At 43.8% G+C, this 20,375-nt stretch overlaps 1 protein-coding gene across 3 annotated transcripts in view; it reads right to left on the bottom strand.

The window, feature by feature from the left end:
• LOC121293733 ((E3-independent) E2 ubiquitin-conjugating enzyme UBE2O) overlaps positions 1–20,375 on the bottom strand; it is a 130,410-nt gene that overhangs the window by 19,178 nt on the left and 90,857 nt on the right. For all 3 annotated transcript variants that reach the window (XM_041216964.1, XM_041216965.1, XM_041216966.1), the window contains 4 exons: positions 7,820–7,912; positions 3,783–4,449; positions 2,908–3,044; positions 2,466–2,669 (listed from right to left, as the gene is read on the bottom strand). In XM_041216964.1, coding sequence (XP_041072898.1) covers positions 2,466–2,669; positions 2,908–3,044; positions 3,783–4,449; positions 7,820–7,912 — 1,101 coding nt within the window. The remainder of the gene's footprint in view (positions 1–2,465; positions 2,670–2,907; positions 3,045–3,782; positions 4,450–7,819; positions 7,913–20,375) is intronic.

The raw sequence follows: 20,375 nt of genomic DNA, 5'->3' as shown, positions 1-20,375 counted from the left end.
TTGGTAAGAAGAACAAAGGGAGACAAAGTAAAGGGTACAATTCGAAAGGGAGTGCAGGAGCAGAGGGTTTATGTGCACAAATCATCAAAGGTGGTAGGGCAGATTGAGAGTGGTTCATAAAACAAACAGACTCCTCAGCATTATAAATAGCGGCATAGAACACAAAAGCAACAAAGTTATGTTAAACCTGTATAAAACACTGGTTCAGCTTCAACTGTGTCCCATTCTGGGCACCACCCTTTAAGAAGGATGTGAAAGCATTAGAGAGGGTGTAGAAAATATTCATGCGAATTGGTCACAGGGGTGAGGAAGAAGCTGAGGCTGTACTCCTTGGAGATGAGCAGGTTAAAAGGAGATTTGATACAGGCTTTCAAAATCACAAGGACCCTGGACAGAGTAGAAAGGGAGACGCTGCTCCTGTTGGCAGAAGATCAAGAACCAGAGGACACCAATTTAAGGCAATTGGCCAAAGAAAAAATTGGCAACATGAGAAACATTTTCTTTTTATGCAGCAAGTGATTAGGATCTGGAACGCACTGCCCGAGTGTGTGGTAGATGCAGATTCAAACCAGGCCGTCAAAAGAGCAATGCACAATTATCTAAAGAGCACAAATTTTCAGGGCTACAGGGAAAGAGCAGGGGAATGGGACAAGGTGAGTTGCTCTTGGAGAGCTAGCACGAACAACATGTCAAATGCCCTTGTTCTCTGCTACAAATGTCAATGTTTCTATTAAGGGATGATCTGATAAAGGTCTCAAAATATGATAAAAGGTTCCAGATAAATAATGATGGGCTGCTTTCACTGGGTGATCAGATGACATGGGGCAATACCACAAAAAGTTAAAATTGACAAAGCTTCCTAGCACCAATGGTAGGAGGAATCTGCCACAAATCATTGCTGACACTTAGACAATAATCTTTTTAAGGGAAATAGGCTTAGTTGCTTAAAACAATAAATTAAAGGGTATGTGGAGCATAGAGTATGGGAGTGGGGGAGATGTCAGTGCATGAGGGAATGTCTGATGGGTCTATTTATTCTGTAATAGTTCATTATTCTCAAAAGTGGGAACAAGAAAAGACAATGACAGGAAGCTAAGTTTTGTCCGATCATCAATCTGCTCCTTTGTAATGCCTGTTAGGATAGCCACAACTATATAAAATTTAAGTTAACAAATGCTCTTCACCAAAATTCTTAATTGACATTTTCTTCCTTCTGAAACTCAGATATACCAGTGTTTCTATGATTTTATGTCATGTCAGAATCTTTATCACAAACATTAGCAGGGCAAGTGAAGCTGAGCAGTGGCCTGTCAGGGGCAGCAGTGACCCCGACTATGGGCTGGAATGTTGAGGGCAACATCACCTTAGTTGCTTGGGAGAGCCTTGGATGGATTCTATGCCCTTCTAGCAGCGAATGAGCTTCCTTTGGGGCTCCTGTCCCTTTAAGGGATGACAGCCTGCTACCAATGAGCTGCCTTTGGGGTCCTGTCCCTTTAAGGGATACAGCCTGCTACCAATGAGCTGCCTTTGGGGCTCCTGTCCCTTTAAGGGATGACAGCCTGCTACCAAGAGTTGCTGGTCGATTGGAAAGCTGGTAACTCTTTAGTCCCAGCAACAGCACCAGGAGCTGTGGGGGACAGGAGGGACGGGGTGAGGGGGCGACAGGGGGGGCTGGGAGGGCAGTGGTGTTGCTGCTGACTATGGCCTCTGGAGGGGCCCTGAGTGCCCGATTAGGAAGGTTCTGCCCCAAGCCCGCAGGGAGATTGCCAGAGTTTACCAGGCAGCCTTCCCCACAGTGGAGTGCCCAGCTGCCATTGGTAAAATGGCACAATGGCAGGAAGAGGCCTTAATTGACCACTTGTGACACAACTGGCCTCTGGGCTACAGGGCCATCCTCCATTCTGGCAGAACACCAGGGTGGCAAGAAGCAACAGGCACTTCATCCTTCACCCTCACTCCTGATTTTGTGCCCCCCACCCTACCCCACCTTTCCACTTTCTATCCTGCTCCCCCGCTCTGACCTTGTAACTCCCTTGCTCTTACCCCAGAGCTCTGTAGATCTTTCCCCTTCAAGTATATATCCAATTCCCATTTGAAAGTTAATATCGAATCTCCTTCCACTATCTTTTTAAGCAGTGCACTCCAGATCACAAACACCCAATGGGTTAAAAAAAATTCTCCTCTTCTTACCTCTGGTTCTTAGCCAATGACTTTCAATCTGTGTTCATTGGTTATCGACCCTCCTGCCAGTAGAAACAGTTGATCTTAATTTACTCAAACCCTTCATGAAATATCGTGCCTCTATTAAATCTCCCTTTAGGCTTCTCTAGTCTCTCCATAATTCATAGAACCAAAATACTCATGATCAACTAGGACTTTCCCATGGTTTCTACTCAATCCTCCAGTAAAACCATATCACATATTGCTAACAAATAGCTGGATCATTATCACCAACAGCTGCATACCTTTCCAATCCATGTGCCCAGCAGACTCACACACACTTTGCCATTATCATACAGGTTAGGGTTGAGACGGCCACTGCACTGAGAAATATAACGAAAGAGTGGCGGTACTGCAGGATAAACATTGGGAAGCTGGATATCAAAGAGAAACAGTCCATCATCATAGGGAGTGCGTGTTGGGCCTTTGATTAGAGCTGAGAACAGGTCCTATGGAAAGAAAGTAAGTTACTGGGCTTGACATTCACCAGACAATTCCCAATGAATATATACACATTGAAATAAGTGTGGGAGAAAGCCTCAAATAGGCTCTCCCTATCTCTCATCCGCCCACCACATACTTTAGTCAAAGTTAACACAATCAAAACTATCATTTAACACATTATGGTTAAGATAGCTATTTCCAAGCAACAGTGAAACCCTCGCTGGGAGCCTGGCGAAGACTTGCCATTCTGTCCTCGAATGTTTTGACCATGATACCATCAGGAAGTGCTGTAGCGAGCAGTGCCATCTCTTTTCTCACCGTGCTGAAAAATTTTTTGGAATCTGCTGGTTGAAATTCCATTTTTTTGAATGCATGGCTTTCTGTAAATGAAAAGATAGACTAGGAGACACACACAAACACTTTCACTATTAAACCAAGGGGCTTCACAGCACCATAATGATAAAAATATAATGATTTAGTTAGCAGACCGCCAACACATGTTCCTAACAGCCATCAGCAAATCTTACCACAAAATAGTGAATTCACTGCCGGAGGCTATTCAGCCTCTATCGTCTCCCCTCAACTCCCATTTGTTCTGCTTGTCAATCAGATCATGGCTGATCTATGTCTCAACTTCATTTTACCCACCGCTGTTCCCAACAAAAATCTATCAACCTCAATCTTGTGAGCCCCAATTAATTCTCTGTATTCACAGCTTTTGAGGGGGGTGGGGGGGGGGGCAGAGATTTCCAGCTTTGCGCTGCCTATTTCATATCAACAATTCTTTCCTGACATCACCCCTAACACCATTCCACCCCTACCCTCTTTGTTCTGGATTCACCACTAAAATCTAATTTTAACTCATAGGTAACTCTTCCCTCCCACCATGTTGTATTCAGGAAGCAAGAGCAGAATATCAGCCCAGAAGACCAGCAAGATCCAGTCCTGAAAAAAGCAGCTATCCTCAGTTATGCAGTGCACCACAGGCACAGCTGATGCTCCCACTATGACAGCCATGGATTGTCAAAGGCACTGCCACAACTTCCTACTTCACAATTTGCCACATGCTTTGAATGGAAAACAAACAAAAAAAACATTGGTATAACTTTTGCACTTACCAGGCACCGATTCAAGTACAGAGAAGACTTCGCCTTTTGCACTAGTGAAAGTCACACCAGGTTTGCTGCTCTGTTGGCAAAGTACAGGCGTATCACTGGACCACTCCGACTTGATAGGAGTCTGTACCTCCAGCTTCTCTTCTTTGTTCTCCGTTACCACAACAGCCTCCATCTTCTCTTCCTCCACTATGGCCACATTGTCTAGCGTCTTCTGGAGAGTTTCCTGCAGTTTCTTGATATCATCTCGGAATTTCTTATCCTTGGTTTGCTTTTCTGGCTCTACTGTTGGGGAAGTTGCAGAACCAGTCAACAGCTGTTCCACTGTCATATTCTTTAGACTTTCCAAAATCTTGATGGCTTCTTTTATTTCATGGAAACCTTTGGGAGATCCATCCTTTGCAACTTTCTCAAGACTTGTGCTGCTTGAAGCTGTTCCAGCAGCCTGTGCCTGCTCTGCTTCAGGCTTACTTTCTTCCGATTGTGCTGCTACCTCTATTCCAACTTCAAGTGCCTCACTTCCTTTTACAATCTCGTCTTCAGTCACACCGTCATCCGTTTCCCAACTATCACTGTCATCTTCCCACTCATCAGATGTTGCTCCAGTAGAAGTACCGTCCAAAGAGTCCAGGTCAGATTCTTCAATGTCAGACTCAACATTATACAGATGCTTGCAAAAAATGAAGAAAAGTTGCTCAAATTTAAAGATAATTTGATACTTATTAACATAATTCAGTAATGGGCATTGACATGAGAAGGCAAATAGGAAAGGTCATTTGGCCTCATTATCTGGTTTACAACCTGAGCTACAAGCAAATTGGCACAGGGTAAAAATTAGATCAGAGAGTTGAATGTGTGGCTCAAAGATTGGTGTGGGAGATGTGGGTTTCGATTCATTGGGCACTGGAATGAGCACTGAGGAAAGAGGGAGCTCAACCTGGAGTATTCGGCACAGTTCTGATCTTCCTACCCAAGGAAGGATATATTTGCCATAGAGGGAGTACAACAAAGTTTCACCAGACTGATTCCTGGATTGAAGGATTGTCATATGAGGAGACTGGGCCGGCTATATTCTCTAGAGTTTAAAACAATGAGATGTAATCTCATTCAAGCATACAAAATTCTTATAGGATTCAACAGGGTAGATGCAGGAAGGATGTTTCTCCTGGCTTGTGGGGGGGTTGGGGGGGGCGGGGGGAGGTGGTGGTGGTCTAGAACCAAGCGATTTAGAACAGAGATGGGGAGGAATTCTTTCAGTCAGAGGGTGGTGAATCTTTGGAATTCTCTACCCCTGAGACATGAGGAGGCTCAGTCATTTGAGTGTATTCAAGACAGAGATCAATAAATGTCTAGATATTAAAGCTATCAAGGGATAGGGGAATAGTGTGGGAAAACATTAAGGTAGATCATCATCCATAATCTAGCTGAATGGCAGAACAGGCTCAAGGGGCTGAATGGCCTTCTCCAGCTCCTATTTCCTATGTTCCTATTTCTTATGATCATATAATCATGGCCAGTCTTTACACACAAGATGTACAATCTACCCTTACATCTAATCTCCTGAAGACAGACACTGCAGAAAACCTCCATTGCTCTTAAAAGGTTATCAAGTAGAATGCTCACTGAATTCTGACCTGTTCTAATCCAAAGTATATTCTTTTTCTGATCCCAGCAGCAGAAATTATATTATTTTGATGTCTTTCTTTCCTTATTAAAATGTCCAGGCCTGTTTACAATCAGATGACTATCCAGCACATTGCTGAAGGTACTTATCAATCGATTTTGCCAGGTGTCAGTGTCCCACACATCCATTGTTAGATTGGAAAGGGGAAAATTTTAAACCTGTGGCACTGGAAGCTCAGTAATTATAAGCAGTACTTAGTTCTGTGCTGTCAGGCCACGTTAAGTATCTTGTCCAGAACTACAACATCTCTGCCTATCAGCATTTAAAAGTACTGGGCTAGGTCTTCTTTATATCATCTTTTGTCCAACAAATAATAATTCAGTTTTACTGGTCTCTATAACTTAAATGCAAAGAATCAATTTATTGATCTTTTCAAGGCCTACCCAATGCCTCAATGTCCTTCAGGCTGTCAGATGCCTAAATATTCCAAAGATGACCTTACCATCTGTCAATACAGGGTTGAAGAGAGATGCTGAAGTCTTATCTTGGTGGGGGTAGGAAGAGGAAGAAAAAGGTGGTACTCATTAATTTGGGTTTGGCAACATGCAGAGGCAACTCCGGCACAGTGACAAATCCCCAAGACCAGATGGTCACCATCCCAAGGTTTTAAAAGAAGTAGGTGAAAACATCACAGATGCCTTAACCATAATCTCCTAAAGTCTCTGGATTCTGGAACCATTCACTTCGTTACTTAAGAACGGCGAGGAAGGAAAACCAGGGAATTAGAGGCCAGTTAGCCCAACATCTACTGTCACGAAATTACCAGAATCTATCATTAAGGCTTGAACAACTTATTAAAAAAATCAACTGATCAGAGAGCCAGCATGGATTTGTGAAGTGTAGGACATGCTTGATGAATCTGATTGAATTTTTTGAAGAGGTGATTAAAGCAGTGGACAAGGGAATGCCTGTGAATACTGTTACATGGAACTTCCAAAAGGTATTTAATGAAGTCCTTCATAAGTTGCTGTTAGCTGAAACTCATTGAATTGAAGGCAAATTATTTGTGCAAGTATCCGTTAACGGATTCAACAAAAGTGCAAGCCGAATGCATTCAAATTGTAAACACAAGAGAAGTACATCATGAAGTGACTTCTGTGGGTGTAAGAGGATCTTCCCTCCTCCCCACCCCCCTCACCTCACCACTCTGAGTCCAATTCAATAACATTACATTTTGCTAATTACCAAAGCAGACACTCTTTCCAGTGAAACACTGAAGCAGAGAGTGCACCCTATCATGTTATGTTGGAAGGAATGAGGAAATTATCCCCCTCAGAAATTGCATGACTTTGAAAAGTGTAATTGAGCAAGGTGCCCATGCTCACTGGTTAGGTCTCAGGGCACTACACTTCAGGAAAGATAGGGTATCAAGATTTACCAAAACCTTACTAGGAATGGAGGGGCTGCAGTTATGAAGAGGTGTAAAAGTTAGGGCTATTCCTTTTGGAATTGAGGAAGTTGAATCACCAGGTACAGCAAGTGATTAAGGAGGAAAATGGAATGTTTCATTCATGGGATGTGGGCTTCGCTGGCTAGGTCAGCATTTATTGCCCATCCCTAAGTGCCTTTGTTCAGAGGGCATCTAAGAGCCAACCACATTGTTGTGGGTCTGGAGTCACATGTAGGCCAGACCAGGTAAAGACAGTAGATTTCCATCCCTAAAGAACACTTATTGCCAGGGGAACGGTATATAAAAGTAGGGAAGTTTTACTGAAGCTGTGCAGGGCATTGGTGAGACCACATCTGGAATACTGTGTACAGCTTTCATCTCATTTGACAAAAGATATAATTGCTTGGAAGCAGTTCAGAGAGGGTTACTCTACTTATTCGTGGGATATGGGGCTTTCTTCTGAAGAAAGGTTGAACAGTTTGGGCCAATACCCACTGGAGCTTAGAAGAATGAGAAGCGATCTCATTGAAACATAAGATCCTGAGGGAATTTGACAGGGTAGATACCAGGAGGATGTTTCCACTTGTAAGAGAGACGAGAACCAGGGGATACAGTTTAAGAATAAGAGGGCTAGCATTTAAGACAGAGGAGGAGAATTTTTTTCTCTAAAAGGGTCATTAGTATGTGGAGCTCTATTCCCCAGGAATCAGTGGAGACTGGGTCATTGAATTTATTCAACGCAGAGTTAGACAAACTTTTGATAGACAAGCGAGTCAAGAGATAACAGTGAGCAGATGCCACTGCGACGCTATAAGACAGTTTAATATTTTTCCCCCACTTATCAAAACCTTCTCCGACATATTCTCAAGCAGGCAACAGAATGAGTCAACTTAACCTTTATTCTCAAGCTAGAATGAACACTTCTTACCCTTGTAGCGATCTCACTGGCCCTGGGCAGTTTCTTACCTGAGGTAGTATGCTGGATTTGGAGTTATCAGCCCAGACTACTTCAACTTTCCCACTAACATCAACACGAGACACCTGACCAACAGAAGGTTCCTAAAGTAGGAGAGAATTGTTCAGTCCAAATATACAAATCCTGCTTTTCAAATCAAACACAATCTAGTTTCTCCAAAGGTTAGAAGCTACAGAGAATGACAGCGAATTGCTCTTTGGCTCCCCAGGATGAACCAAAGACTCTCCACTCTCTTAGGCCAACAGCTTGCTTTTATTAACAGACAACACCCATGTTGGGAAAATGGTTCATATTTCACCATCACTATTATAGAATTTACAGTACAGAAACAGGCCATTCCGCTAAACAGGTCCTTGCTGGTGTTTATGTGTCAGGCAAGCCACCTTGTACATTAAGATAAAAGCAAAAAACTATGGATGGTGGAAATCCAAAACAAAAATACCTGGAAAAACTCAGCAGGTCTGACAGTACCTGCGGAGAGGAACACAGTTAACATTTCGAGTCCGTATGACTCTTTAACAGAACTAAGAAAAAATAGAAAAGAGGTGAAATATAAGCTGGTTTAAGGGGGGGTGGGACAGGTAGAGCTGGATAGAAGGCCAGTGATAGGTGGAGATAACCAAAATATGTCATAGACAAAAGGACAAAGAGGTGTTGAAGGTGGTGATAATAGGTGACATTAAGAGTAGAAAGCAGGATGAGCAAGGTACAGATAACCCTCGTTGGGGGTGGGGTGGGGGGAAAGGGATCGAAATAGGCTAAAAGGTAGAGATAAAACAATGGATGGAAATGCATTTAAAAATAATGGAAATAGGTGGGAAAAGAAAAGTCTATATAAACTATTGGAAAAAAGGGGGATCGGAAAGGGGGTGGGGATGGAGGAGAGAGTTCATGATCTAAAATTGTTGAACTCAATATTCAGTCCAGAAGGCTGTAAAGTGCCTAGTCGGAAGATGAGGTGCTGTTCCTCCAGTTTGCGTTGAGCTTCACTGGAACAATGCAGCAGGCCAAGGACAGACATGTGGGCATGAGAGCAGGGTGGAGTGTTGAAATAGCAAGCGACAGGGAGGTCTGGGTCATGCTTGCGGACAGAGCGAAGGTGTTCTGCAAAGCGGTCACCCAGTCTGCGTTTGGTCTCTCCAATGTAAAGGAAACCGCACTGGAGCAACGGATGCAGTAGACTAAATTGAGGGAAGTGCAAGTGAAATGCTGCTTCACTTGAAAGGAGTGTTTGGGCCCTTGGATGGTGAGGAGAGGGGAAGTAAAGGGGCAGGTGTTGCACCTTCTGCGATTGCATGGGAAGGTGCTGTGGGAGGAGGCTGATACCCTGGTCCACTCCTCCATCACCCCCTACACCTCAACCCCCTCCCACAGCACCTTCCCATGCAACTACAGAAGATACAACACCTGCCCCTTTACTTCCCCTCTCCTCACCGTCCAAGGACCCAAACACTCCTTTCAAGTGAAGCAGCATTTCACTTGCACTTCCCTCAATTTAGTCTACTGCATTCGTTGCTCCCAATGCGGTTTCCTCTACACTGGAGAGACCAACGCAGACTGGGTGACCGCTTTGCAGAACACCTTCGCTCTGTCCGCAAGCATGACCCAGACCTCCCTGTCGCTTGCTATTTCAACACTCCACCCTGATCTCATGCCCACAAGTCCGTCCTTGGCCTGCTGCAATGTTCCAGTGAAGCTCAAAGCAAACTGGAGGAACAGCACCTCATCTTCCAACTAGGCACTTTACAGCCTTCCGGACTGAATATTGAGTTCAACAATTTTAGATCATAAACTCTCTCCTCCATCCCCACCCCTTTTCCGATCCCCCTTTCCAATAATTTTTCTTTTCCCACCAATTTCCATTATTTTTAAATGTAATTCCATCCATTGTTTTATCTCCACCTTTTAGCCAATTTTGATCCCTTCCCCCCACCCCACCCCCACTAGGGTTATCTGTACCTTGCTCATTCTACTTTCTACCCTCAATGTCACCTATTATCACATTCCTTACATAATATCACCACCTTCAACACCTCTTTGTCCTTTTGTCTATCTCCAGCTATCACTGGCCCTCTATCCAGCTCTACCTGTCCCACCATCCCCTTAACCCACTTATATTTCACCTCTTTTATATTTTGACTTAGTTCTATTGAAGAGTCAGACGGACTCGAAATGTTAACTGTGTTCCTCTCCGCAGGTACTGTCAGACCTGCTGAGTTTTTCCAGGTATTTTTATTTTTCACCTTGTACATTACTTCATATCAAATCCTGTCACCAAAATATTCTATTCCTTTCACCATTATTTACTTGTCTAGTTTCCCCAAATTCATGCATCACTCTATTAGTGATTTGAGTCTGTAACTAAACATCTAGCAACTTTTTACATTCTTTTTTAAAATTCTTTCACAAGATATGGGTGCTGCTGGCAAGGCCAACATTTATTACCGACCTTTAATTACCTGTGAGAAAATGGTGCTGAGCTGCTTTCTTGAGCTGCTGCACTGTTCAAAAGTGCTATTGGTTAAACAGTTCTAGGAATCTGATCTGGTGAGAAATGAATGCAATATATTTCCAAGTCAGGATAGCGTGCAACTTGGAAGGTTATGCTGTTTACATTAGCATGCTGCCCTTGATCTTCCAGGTATTAGAGATCATGGTTTGGAAGGTACTGTCAAAGACACCTTGCTGAGTTCCTTCAGTGCATTTTATACATGGTACACACCACTAGCACGTTGTGCTGGTGGTGGAGGGAGTGAATGTATAAGCTGGTGGAAGGGATGCCTACCAAGTGGCTGCTTTGCCCGTGAAGGTGTTGATCTTGCGTGTTATTGGAGCTGCGTCTGTCCAGTCAAGTGGAGAGTTTCCCACACCTGACTTGTGCCTTTTAGATGGTACATAGAAGTCAGGTGAGTTATTCATTGTAGAATACCTAGCATCTGACCTGTACTTGTAGCCACACAGTATTTATATGGCTGGTCCAGTTAATGCTCTGCTTAATGGTGGCCCCCAGGCTGTTGACAGTGGGGATTCAACAATGGTACTGTCATTGAATGTCATGGAGAGGTCAGGTTCCTTCTTGTTGGAGATGGTTAATGCCTGACACTTGCTTGTGTAGCATGAATGTCACTTGTCACTTATCAGCCTAAGCCTGAATGCCATCCAGGTCTTGCTGTATGTGGACAAGGAATGCTCTACATTCGAGGAGTTGCAAATTACGTTGAACTTTGTGCAACTACCAGCAAACATCCACATTTCTGACCTTACGCTGGAGGAACGGTCACTGATCAAGCAGCTGATGATGGCTGGGCCTAGAACACTACCCTGTGGAACTCCTGCGTGATGTCCTGCAACTGAGCTGATTTGACCTCCAACAACCACAACCATCTTCCTATGTGCTAGGTAGGGCTCCAACCAGTGGAGTTTTTCTCCCAACTTCTACTAACTTCAATTCTGCTAGGACGCCTGCATGCCAAACTTGGTCAAATGCTGCCTTGATGTCAAGAATAGTCACTCTCATTTCAGGTGTAATTTAACACTTTTGTCCATTTGTGGACTAAAACTGCAATGAGGTCAAGAGCCGAGTGGCCCTGGCAGAACCCAAACCAAGAATCTGCAAGGTTATTGCTGAGCAAGTGCTGCTCGACAACACTGTCGACAACACCTTCTATCACTTTGCCGATGATTGAGAATAGACTGATGCAACAGTAATTGGCCAGGTTTTTGTGGACAGGACATACCTGGGCAATTTTCCATACTGTCAGGTAGACGCCAGTGTTGTAGCTGGACTGGAACAGTTTGGCTAGGAGCATGGCTAGTTCTGGAGCACTATTTCAGTACTACAACCTGGATTTTGTCAGGAGCCATAGCCTTTGCTTTATCCAATAAGTTCAGATCATTTTTGAGAGTGAATAGAATTGGCTGACTAGCATCTCTTAAGCTGGGGATCTTAGGAGAAGTCCAGGAGGAATCTCCACCCAGTAGTTCTGGCTGGCAATCTCCTGTTAGCATTTAATTGTCCAACATTTACTGCTGGATGTGTTTGGACTGCACAGCTTTCACCTGATTCATTGGTTGTGGGCTCACTTAGCTCTGTCTATAGCATACTGCTTCTGATGTCCTGCTTGCGTGCAAGTCCCATGTAGCAGCTTCCACTAGTTCAATTTTAGGTAGGCTTGGTGATACTCCTGGCATTCTCTCCTACATTCCTCACTGAACCAGGATTAATGCCCTAGCTTGATGGTAATGGTAGAGTCAGGGAGTGGCCAGGCAATGAGGTTAAGGTTTGTGGCTAAATACAATACAGCTGCTGATGGCCCACAGTGCCTCATGGGTGCCCAGTTTTGAGCTGTCAAGTCTGTTCTGTGTCCATTCCATCTAGCATGGTGGTTGTGCTACACAACACTATGGAGGGCATCCTCAGTATGAAGATGGAACATGTGAAGATGGAGCTTCATCTTCGCAAGGACTGTGCAGTAGTCATGCATACTAATATTGTCATGGATAGATGCAGTTGCAACAATTAGGTTTTTCTGCTCCTGTTGGTTCTCTGCTGCATTGAAGACCCCATGCAGAGTACATTCTGTGCCCTTGCTGCCCTCAGTGCCTCTTCCAAGTGGTGTTCAACATGAATTCATCAGTTGAAGGAGGGCAATAGTTAGTAATCAGCAAGAGGTTTCCTTGGCATGTTTGACCTGATGCCATGAGACTTGGGCAACTCTACCTGACGGTATGCCAGGTGCTGCTATCTCTGACGATGGGACAGGGCATACCCAGGGATAGTGATATAGAGCAGTCTGGGGCATTGGCTGTGATGTTTGATTCTGTGAGGAAGTTGCTGAGAACAGCTATCCCACATGTTAGTGAGGAGAACTTTGCAGGGTCAACTGGGCTAGGTGTACCTCTGTCATGCCTGGTCCCCATGTCAATGACATGCTGTCCACCTGGTTTTATTCTTAGATCTTTTCAGAGTAGTTTCACACAGTACTAACAAAGGGCACAGGACGCACTCTGGTGGAGGACTTCATGCCCATCACCAAGGGTGGCTTTGTAGCATTGCTAGTGAACTTGCTGGTTGAGTCCATAAGAACCCAGCTGCTAGACTAGGCTTGAGGCAGGTGGCAAATGGCAAGAACACCAACATGAGGGGAAAAAAAATCCTACTGACCTTGCCCTCATGAATCTACCTGTCACAGATGCATCTATCCATGACAGTATTGGTAGGAGTCCTTGTGGAGACAGTCCAGCTCTCACACCGAGGATATCCTCCATCATGGTGTGTGGCACTTCCAGTGCGCCTAATAGGAGAGATTCAGAACAGAATAAGCAGCTCAAAATTGAGCATACATGAGATGCTGTAGGCCATCTGTAGGCAGAATTCTGTTCTACCATAATAGGCAACCTCATTGCCCGGCATATCGCTCACTCCATTAGCCCTGGTTCAATGAGGAGTGGAGAACCAGCACACAGCATACCTAAAAATGAGGTGTCAAGCTGTTGAAGCTACAAACATGACTATGTACATGCTGAACGCTAGAAGCTGCATGCTACAGACAGAGCTAAGCAATACCATAATAAACAAATCAGTTCAAAGCTCTGCAGTCCTGCCCTATCCACATGAATGGCCATGTACAATTAAGCAACCAATGGGAGGAAGCGGCATCATGAACATCCCCATCCTCAATGATAGCAGAGCCAAGCACAAGGAGAAGAGACAAGGTTGATCCTTCTCAGCCTCCTCCTGAAGTGCCCACCATCATAGATGCCAGTCATCAGCCAATTTGAATTATCCCACATGCTATCAAAACAGTTGAGCACATTGGATACGACAAAGTCTATGAGCCCTGACAGCATTCTGGCTGCAGTGCTGAAGACTTGTGCTCGAGAACTATCAGCACCTCTAACCAAGCTGATCCAGTAACGCTACAACAGTGGCATCTACCTGACAATTGTGAGGAACCAGTTATTGGAAAATCTGAAGGTCATTGAATTTAGGACATTCTTCCTCCTGAGTTATTTTTAAAATTCTGCAAGGTTAACTCGGGGCTGTGAATATGCCATTCTTCACGAAACCACAGGTCAAGGTGGATGTCCAGTGGTGAACACCTGGAGAGAGAAGAGATACTTTGTATATCTAAGTTAACAAAGAACTGCTGTTGCCAGGCGAAAGACTCTTACTGAATGATTAAAAACACCTGGTCTGAGAGAAGTACTTTGAACATTTTATCCTTTGAAACTCAGGGTATGTGCGTGCCTTAGAAGCAGGTTGTAAGCAGAAGGCTCTTTCTCTCTCTGCCCCACCTTTGTTACATGCAGTCTAAAGTGAGTTAAGCTTTCATCAGAAATGTATCAGAATAACTTTTTTTTTTTAAAAAGTCTGCAAAGTTGTGATAAGTAAGAGTTATCAAGGACAGTTTCACCAAAAGTCCATCTGAAAGAACTTCCAGAGCTATTATGACCAGAATTCTGTTAGATCAACAGTGTCGAGATCTCTTTGAATTTTATCCTTTCAAAAAAAAATGTTCCCATTCCCCAGCCTCTGTATGGGAACTGTGTTTATTTAGTCTTGCTTTACGTTTGTGTGCACAAGGGTATATGGGTTTGAATATCTGTTTTTTTTAAAAAGGGGAAAATCGTTACACTTCTACATTACAACTTGTATGTTAACCAGTTTTGTAACCTGTTTTTAAAAAGAAGCTTGTTTTATAATAAATCAACTTTTTTTGTGCTTACTGAAAGAAGCCTGGTTAGACTCTTTTTATGCTTATACAGTGTCAAAAGTAAACAATTGGTCAGTTTTGTGGGTGAATTAAACATTTAAACTCTTGTTGCAACCTGTGGAGAAGTGGGACTAGAGTTAACTGCACTCTCCTCCCATCACGGTCCATAACACAAGGTGGAAAATTGTCAAGATATGTCCTGTCCACAAAATGCAGGACAAATCCAATCCATACAATCAATCACTGTCCCATCAGTCTACTCTCACTCATCAGCAGGTGCTCTTCATAGTGCTATCAAGCAGCACTTACTAACTAATAACCTGCTCACTGATTCTCGGTTTGGGAATTGCTGGTGCCACTCTGCTCCAGACCTCATTACAGCCTTGGTCCAAACATGCAGAAAAGAATAGAATTCCAGCAGTGAGGCAGGTGTGCCATCAAGGCAGCATTTGACTGAATGTGACTACACAAATGCCAGGTAATGATCACATCTCTAAAAAGAGAGAATTTAAACATGTCTCTTTGATGTACAACAACATTACCACTGCCGAATCCCCCGTCAATATCTTGTGGCTTACCATTGATCAAAGACTTAACTGGACCAGCCACGTAAATACTTTGACTACAAGAACGGATCAGAGTAAATCACCTTCTGACTCCCCAAAGCCTGTCTATTACCTGTGTTGCCTCCCTGGTGCCAAAGTCAATTATGTTGTGGAGTGATAGCACCCTGAGGAAGGGTGTGGGAGTGTGAACAGCCAGCAGTCGTGGTCCATATCGGTACCAATGACATAGGTAGAGAGAGGGATATGGTCCTACAGTCTGAATTTAGGGAGCTAGGTAGAAAATTAGCAAACAGGATCTCTGGATTACTCACAGTGCTACACATAAGTGAGTACAGAAACAGGAGGATAATGTGTGGCTAGAAAGATGGTTCAGGAAGGAGGGCTTTAGATTCAGACATTGGGGCCAGCTCTGGGGAAGATGGAACCTGTACAAGCTGTACAGGTGCACCTGAACAGAGCCAGGGCTGAGTTCCTTGCAGGACGTTTTGCTAGTGCTGTTAAGGAGGTTTTATACTAACTTGGCAGAGGTGTGGCAACCAGGAAATAATATTAGAGAGGAATACAAAGGTGCACAGAATACTAGGAGAAATAGATAGCACTAGAGTAGGGTCAAAGTCAAGGGGAAAGTAATAAACTCTAAACCAGGGTTACTGTGCATGTATATGAATGCAGAGTGTGGTAAATAAAATTAGTGAGTCACAGGTGCAGACTGCCAAGTGGGAGTATGATGTTCTGGCTATAACAGAAACCTGGCTCAAAGAAGGGCAGGACTTGGTATTAAATATCCCTGGATACAAGGTATTCAGGAAAGATAGAAAAGGAAGAAAATGAGGTGGGTTGGCAGTATTGATAAAGGAAAGCATTGCAGTGCTGGAGAAATATGATGTCCCAGAGGAGTTTAGGACAGAATCTATTTAAATAGAGCTCAGGGACAAAAAAGGTGCAATTACATTGCTCAGGTGTAGTCTATAGGCACCAACTCATTTGTGGGAAGGACGTAGAGGAACAAATCTGGAAGGAAATTAGCTTCCTACCTGGGAGTGGAGCACAGGCAGTCGGGAGTCAGAAGCGGCATAAATAGGGCTCTTGGATTGGAGCACGGCCTTCCCTACCTGGGAGCAGAGCAGAGCAGCAGCAGTCGGGAGTCAGAAGCAGTATAAATAGAGCCCGGTGATAAGAGCTCAGCCTTTCCTACCTGGGAGCAGAGCAGAGCAGCAGCAGTCGGGAGTCAGAAGCAGTATAAATAGAGCCCGGTGATAAGAGCTCAGCCTTTCCTACCAGGGAGCAGAGCAGAGACAATCTGGAGCAGTGTCTCAGCTGAAGAAACCGAGTGAAAAAGAAACTGTGACATCACAGGAAGCCAGTAAATTGATTGGCTGGTAAATGCTTGCTGTAAGGGAGTGTGTGTTAATAGGCAGTTTAGGACACAGGAGTTAAGGTAGATCTATAAATAACAAGAACTAGAACTTCGAAATAAAATAAAAAATATAAAATAAAATAGTTAAAATAAAATTATTAAAATAAAAACCTAAAGCATACACTTGTGCAATTAAAAAACGTATAACTTGTTTTATTTGAGAGTGGCACTAACATTAAATAAGCACAATAAATTGCAGTATACATAGGAATTATTCTAAATTAATTAAAAAAGTAATTGAATTAAATGAGTAAGCTAGTACTGTAGGAAACACTTTATATATCAAGTTTAAGGTATGTCAGTGCAGCTCGGCCATGTGGAATGTGCAGCCTGCAGGATGTGGGAAGTCATGCAGACACAAAAGGCCTTGATGACTATATCTGCAGGAAGTGTCGCCAGCTGCAGAAGCTTGAGCTCTGGGTTGCAGAACTCGAGCAGTGGCTGGAATCACTGTGGTGCATTCGCAAGGCTGAGGATTGCATGGGATAGTACATTTAGAGGGGTCGTCACACTGCATTTAAGAAGTACATACGTAGAGAAGGAACAGGTGACCGCCAGAGCATCAAAGAGAGACAGGTAGTGCAAGAATTCCTTGAGGCTATCTCACTCTCTAACTGCTTTTCCATTTTGGATACTGGTGAACGAGATGGGCCCCTAGGACTGTAGCAAGAGCTAAGTTCATAGTACTACAGATGGCTCAGCTGCACAGGAGGGGAGGAGGAATAGTGGGAATGCTATGGTGGTAGGGGATTCCATAGTTAGGGGAGCGTCAGGCATTTCTGCAGCTGTAGACATGATTCCAGGATGGTATGTTGCCTCCCTGGTGCGAGGGTCAGGATGTCACAGAACGTCTGCAGGACATTCTTTGGGAGGGTGAACAGCCAGAGGTCATGGTCCACATCGGGACCAATGACATAGGTAGGAAAAGGGATGCGGCCCCAAAAGTAGACTTTAGGAATTTAGGAAGTAAATAAGAAGCAGGGCCTCAAGAGCAGTAATTTCAGGATTACTCCCACTGCCACATGCTAGCGAGCATAAGAATAGGACAACTGACCAGTTCAACACATAGCTGGAGAAATGGAGTAGGAGGGATGGCTTCAATTTCTGAGGCACTGGGACAGGTGGGACCTGTACAAGGTGGACGGTTACACCTCAGCAGGACTGGAACTAATGTCCTTGCAGGGAGGTGTGCAAATGCTGTTGGGGAGAGTTTAAGCTAGAATGGCAGGGGGATGGGAACCTGAGGGGAAATTCAGAGTGGAGAGAAGAAAAACTGGCAGTGGGAAGTAGACAAGTATCAACTGATAAGGAGGATATATCAGAGAGCAGTATCAAGGTGCATAGAATACTTGGAAAGTTTGATAAAATTAGAGTAGGCAATAGTAAGTCATTAGATGGGGTCAGAGTAATGGAAAAAGTAAAAAATGCCTAAATCAGGGTTAATGTGCACGCATGAGAATGCACAGAGCATGGTTCATAAGATTGGTGAACTACAGGCACAGGTTGACAAATGGAATTAGGATAATATAGCTTTGGCTCAAAGAAGGGCACCACTGGGCGTTAAATATTCCTGGGTACAAGGTGTTTAGGAGAGACAGGAAAGGAAGAAAGTGGGGAGGGGGAGGAAGTGGGGTGGGGAATGGCAGTATTGATCAACAACGGCATAACAGTAAGCGAGGGAGCGGGCACGAGCGAGGGAGCGGGCACGAGCGAGGGAGCGTGTTAAGGAATGAAAAAGGTTTAATAACAATGATCGGTGTAGTATAGTGACCACCAACTGTTGGAAGGATGTAGAAAAACAGATTTGCAAAGAAATTACAGAAAGGTAATAGAATTATAGAGGACTTCAATTATCCAAATATAGAATGGGATAGGAATCGTGCAAAGGGACAAGAGGGATGAGAGTTCCTGGAATGTGTTCAAGATAATTTTCTACAGAAGTATGTTCCTGGTCCAATGAGAGAAATGCCCTGTTGGACCTGGCACTTGGGGATAAGTTGACCCAGGTGGATCAAGTATCAGTGGGAGAGCATTTAGGGGACAGTGACCACTGTATAATAATGGAAGGGGACAAGGAACAATCCAGAGCAGGGATAATTAACTGGAGGAAAGCCAACTTTGATGGGCTGAGTATGCATCTGAGTTGAGTGAGTTGGAATCAAATGTTGGCAGAAAAGACACTGGCTGAACATTGGGCTACCTTCAAAGAAAAGATATTGCAGGCAATGTCAAGGTATTTTCCCTTAAAGGAGAAAGGTAGGACAAATAAATCCAGGGGGCCCTGGATGACGAGAGAAATAGAGGTGAAGGTGAAAAGGAAGAAGTGCGCATACGACAGATGTCATGTAGAAAATACGATGGAGAATCAGGCTGAATATTGAAGGACCAGAGGGGAAGTGAAAAACCTAAGAGAAGCAAGGAGGGAGCATGAAAAGACACAGGCAGCTAACATAAAAGGGTATCCCAAGGTCTTCTACAAGCATGTAAATAATAAAGGGGTTGTAAAAGAAATAGTAGAGCCGATTAGGGCTTAAAAAAAGGGAACGTGCATGTGGAGACAGGAGAAATAGCAGAAGCATTAAGTGAGTACTTTGAACTGTCTTTACAAAGGAAGATTATGCTACCCAGACTGAGGTGAGAGGGGTGGCAACTGGTACACTAGAAGAATTCACAATTATGGAGATGTTAGACAGGCTATCCTTACTTAAAACTGATAAAGCACCAGGAACAAATGAGATGCATCCAAGGGTACTGAAGGAAGTGAGTGTGGAAACTCCAGAGGCACTAGTGATAATCTTCCAGTCTTCCTTAGGGGAGGTGCCAGAGGACTGGAGAATTGCAAATGTTACACCCTTGTTCAGAAAGGGGTGCAAGGATAAAGCCAACAACTACAAACCAGGCAGTTTGACTTTAGTTGTAGGGAAACTTCTGGAAACTATAGTTAGGGACAGTATCAATAGTCACTTAGACAAGTGCAGGATAATTAAGGAAAGCTAGTGTAGATTCATTAAGGGAAAATCATGTTTAACTAACTTGGAACTTTTTTGAGGAGGTAACAGAGAAGGTTGATGTTCATGGATTTTCAAAAGGCATTTGATGCAGTGCTACACAACAGACTTGCAAGCAAAATTCTAGCTCATGGAATAAAAGGGAGACGTAGGCACTTGGATAAGAAACTGGCTGAGTGACAGGAAACAGAGAGTAGTGACAAATGGCTGTTTTTCAGATTAGAGGAAGTTTTGTGGTGGAGTTTTCCAGGGGTCAGTGTTGGGACCCTTGCTCTTCCTGATACATATTAAAGACTAAGACTGTGGTGTTCAGGGCATAGTTTCAAAATCTGCAGATGATACAAAGATTGGAAACACTGTCAACTATGATGAGCATAGTCTTGAACTTCAGAGGGACAGAGACATGTTGGTGGAATGGGTAGACAAGAGGCAGATGAAGTTCAGTGCAGAAAGTGAGGTGATTCATTTTGGCAGGAAGAATATAGAGAAACAGTATAAAATAAAGGGAGAAACTCTAAGGGAGGTGCAGGGACAGAGGGACCTCGGCGTAAATGTACATAGGTCATCGAAGGTGGCAGGGCATGTTGAGAGAGCAGTTAATAAAGCATATAGTATATTAGACTTTATTAATAAGGGCTCTGAGTACAAGAGCAAGGAGGTCATGTTGAACTTGTATAAGACACTAGTTAGGCCTCATCTGGAGTACTGCAGTTCTGGGCACCATACTTGAGGAAGGATGTGAAGGCACTGGAGAAAATACAGAGGAGATTCACAAGAATGATTCCCAGGATAAAGAACTGTAGCTATGAGGATATATTGGAGAGGTTGGGACTGTTTTC

This window comes from Carcharodon carcharias, chromosome 22 (assembly GCF_017639515.1).
Source record: "Carcharodon carcharias isolate sCarCar2 chromosome 22, sCarCar2.pri, whole genome shotgun sequence".
In the NCBI taxonomy this organism is placed as follows: Eukaryota; Metazoa; Chordata; class Chondrichthyes; order Lamniformes; family Lamnidae; genus Carcharodon; species Carcharodon carcharias.
The sequence above is the reverse complement of the archived record's forward strand: the minus strand, read 5'-3'. Positions and strand labels throughout refer to the sequence as shown.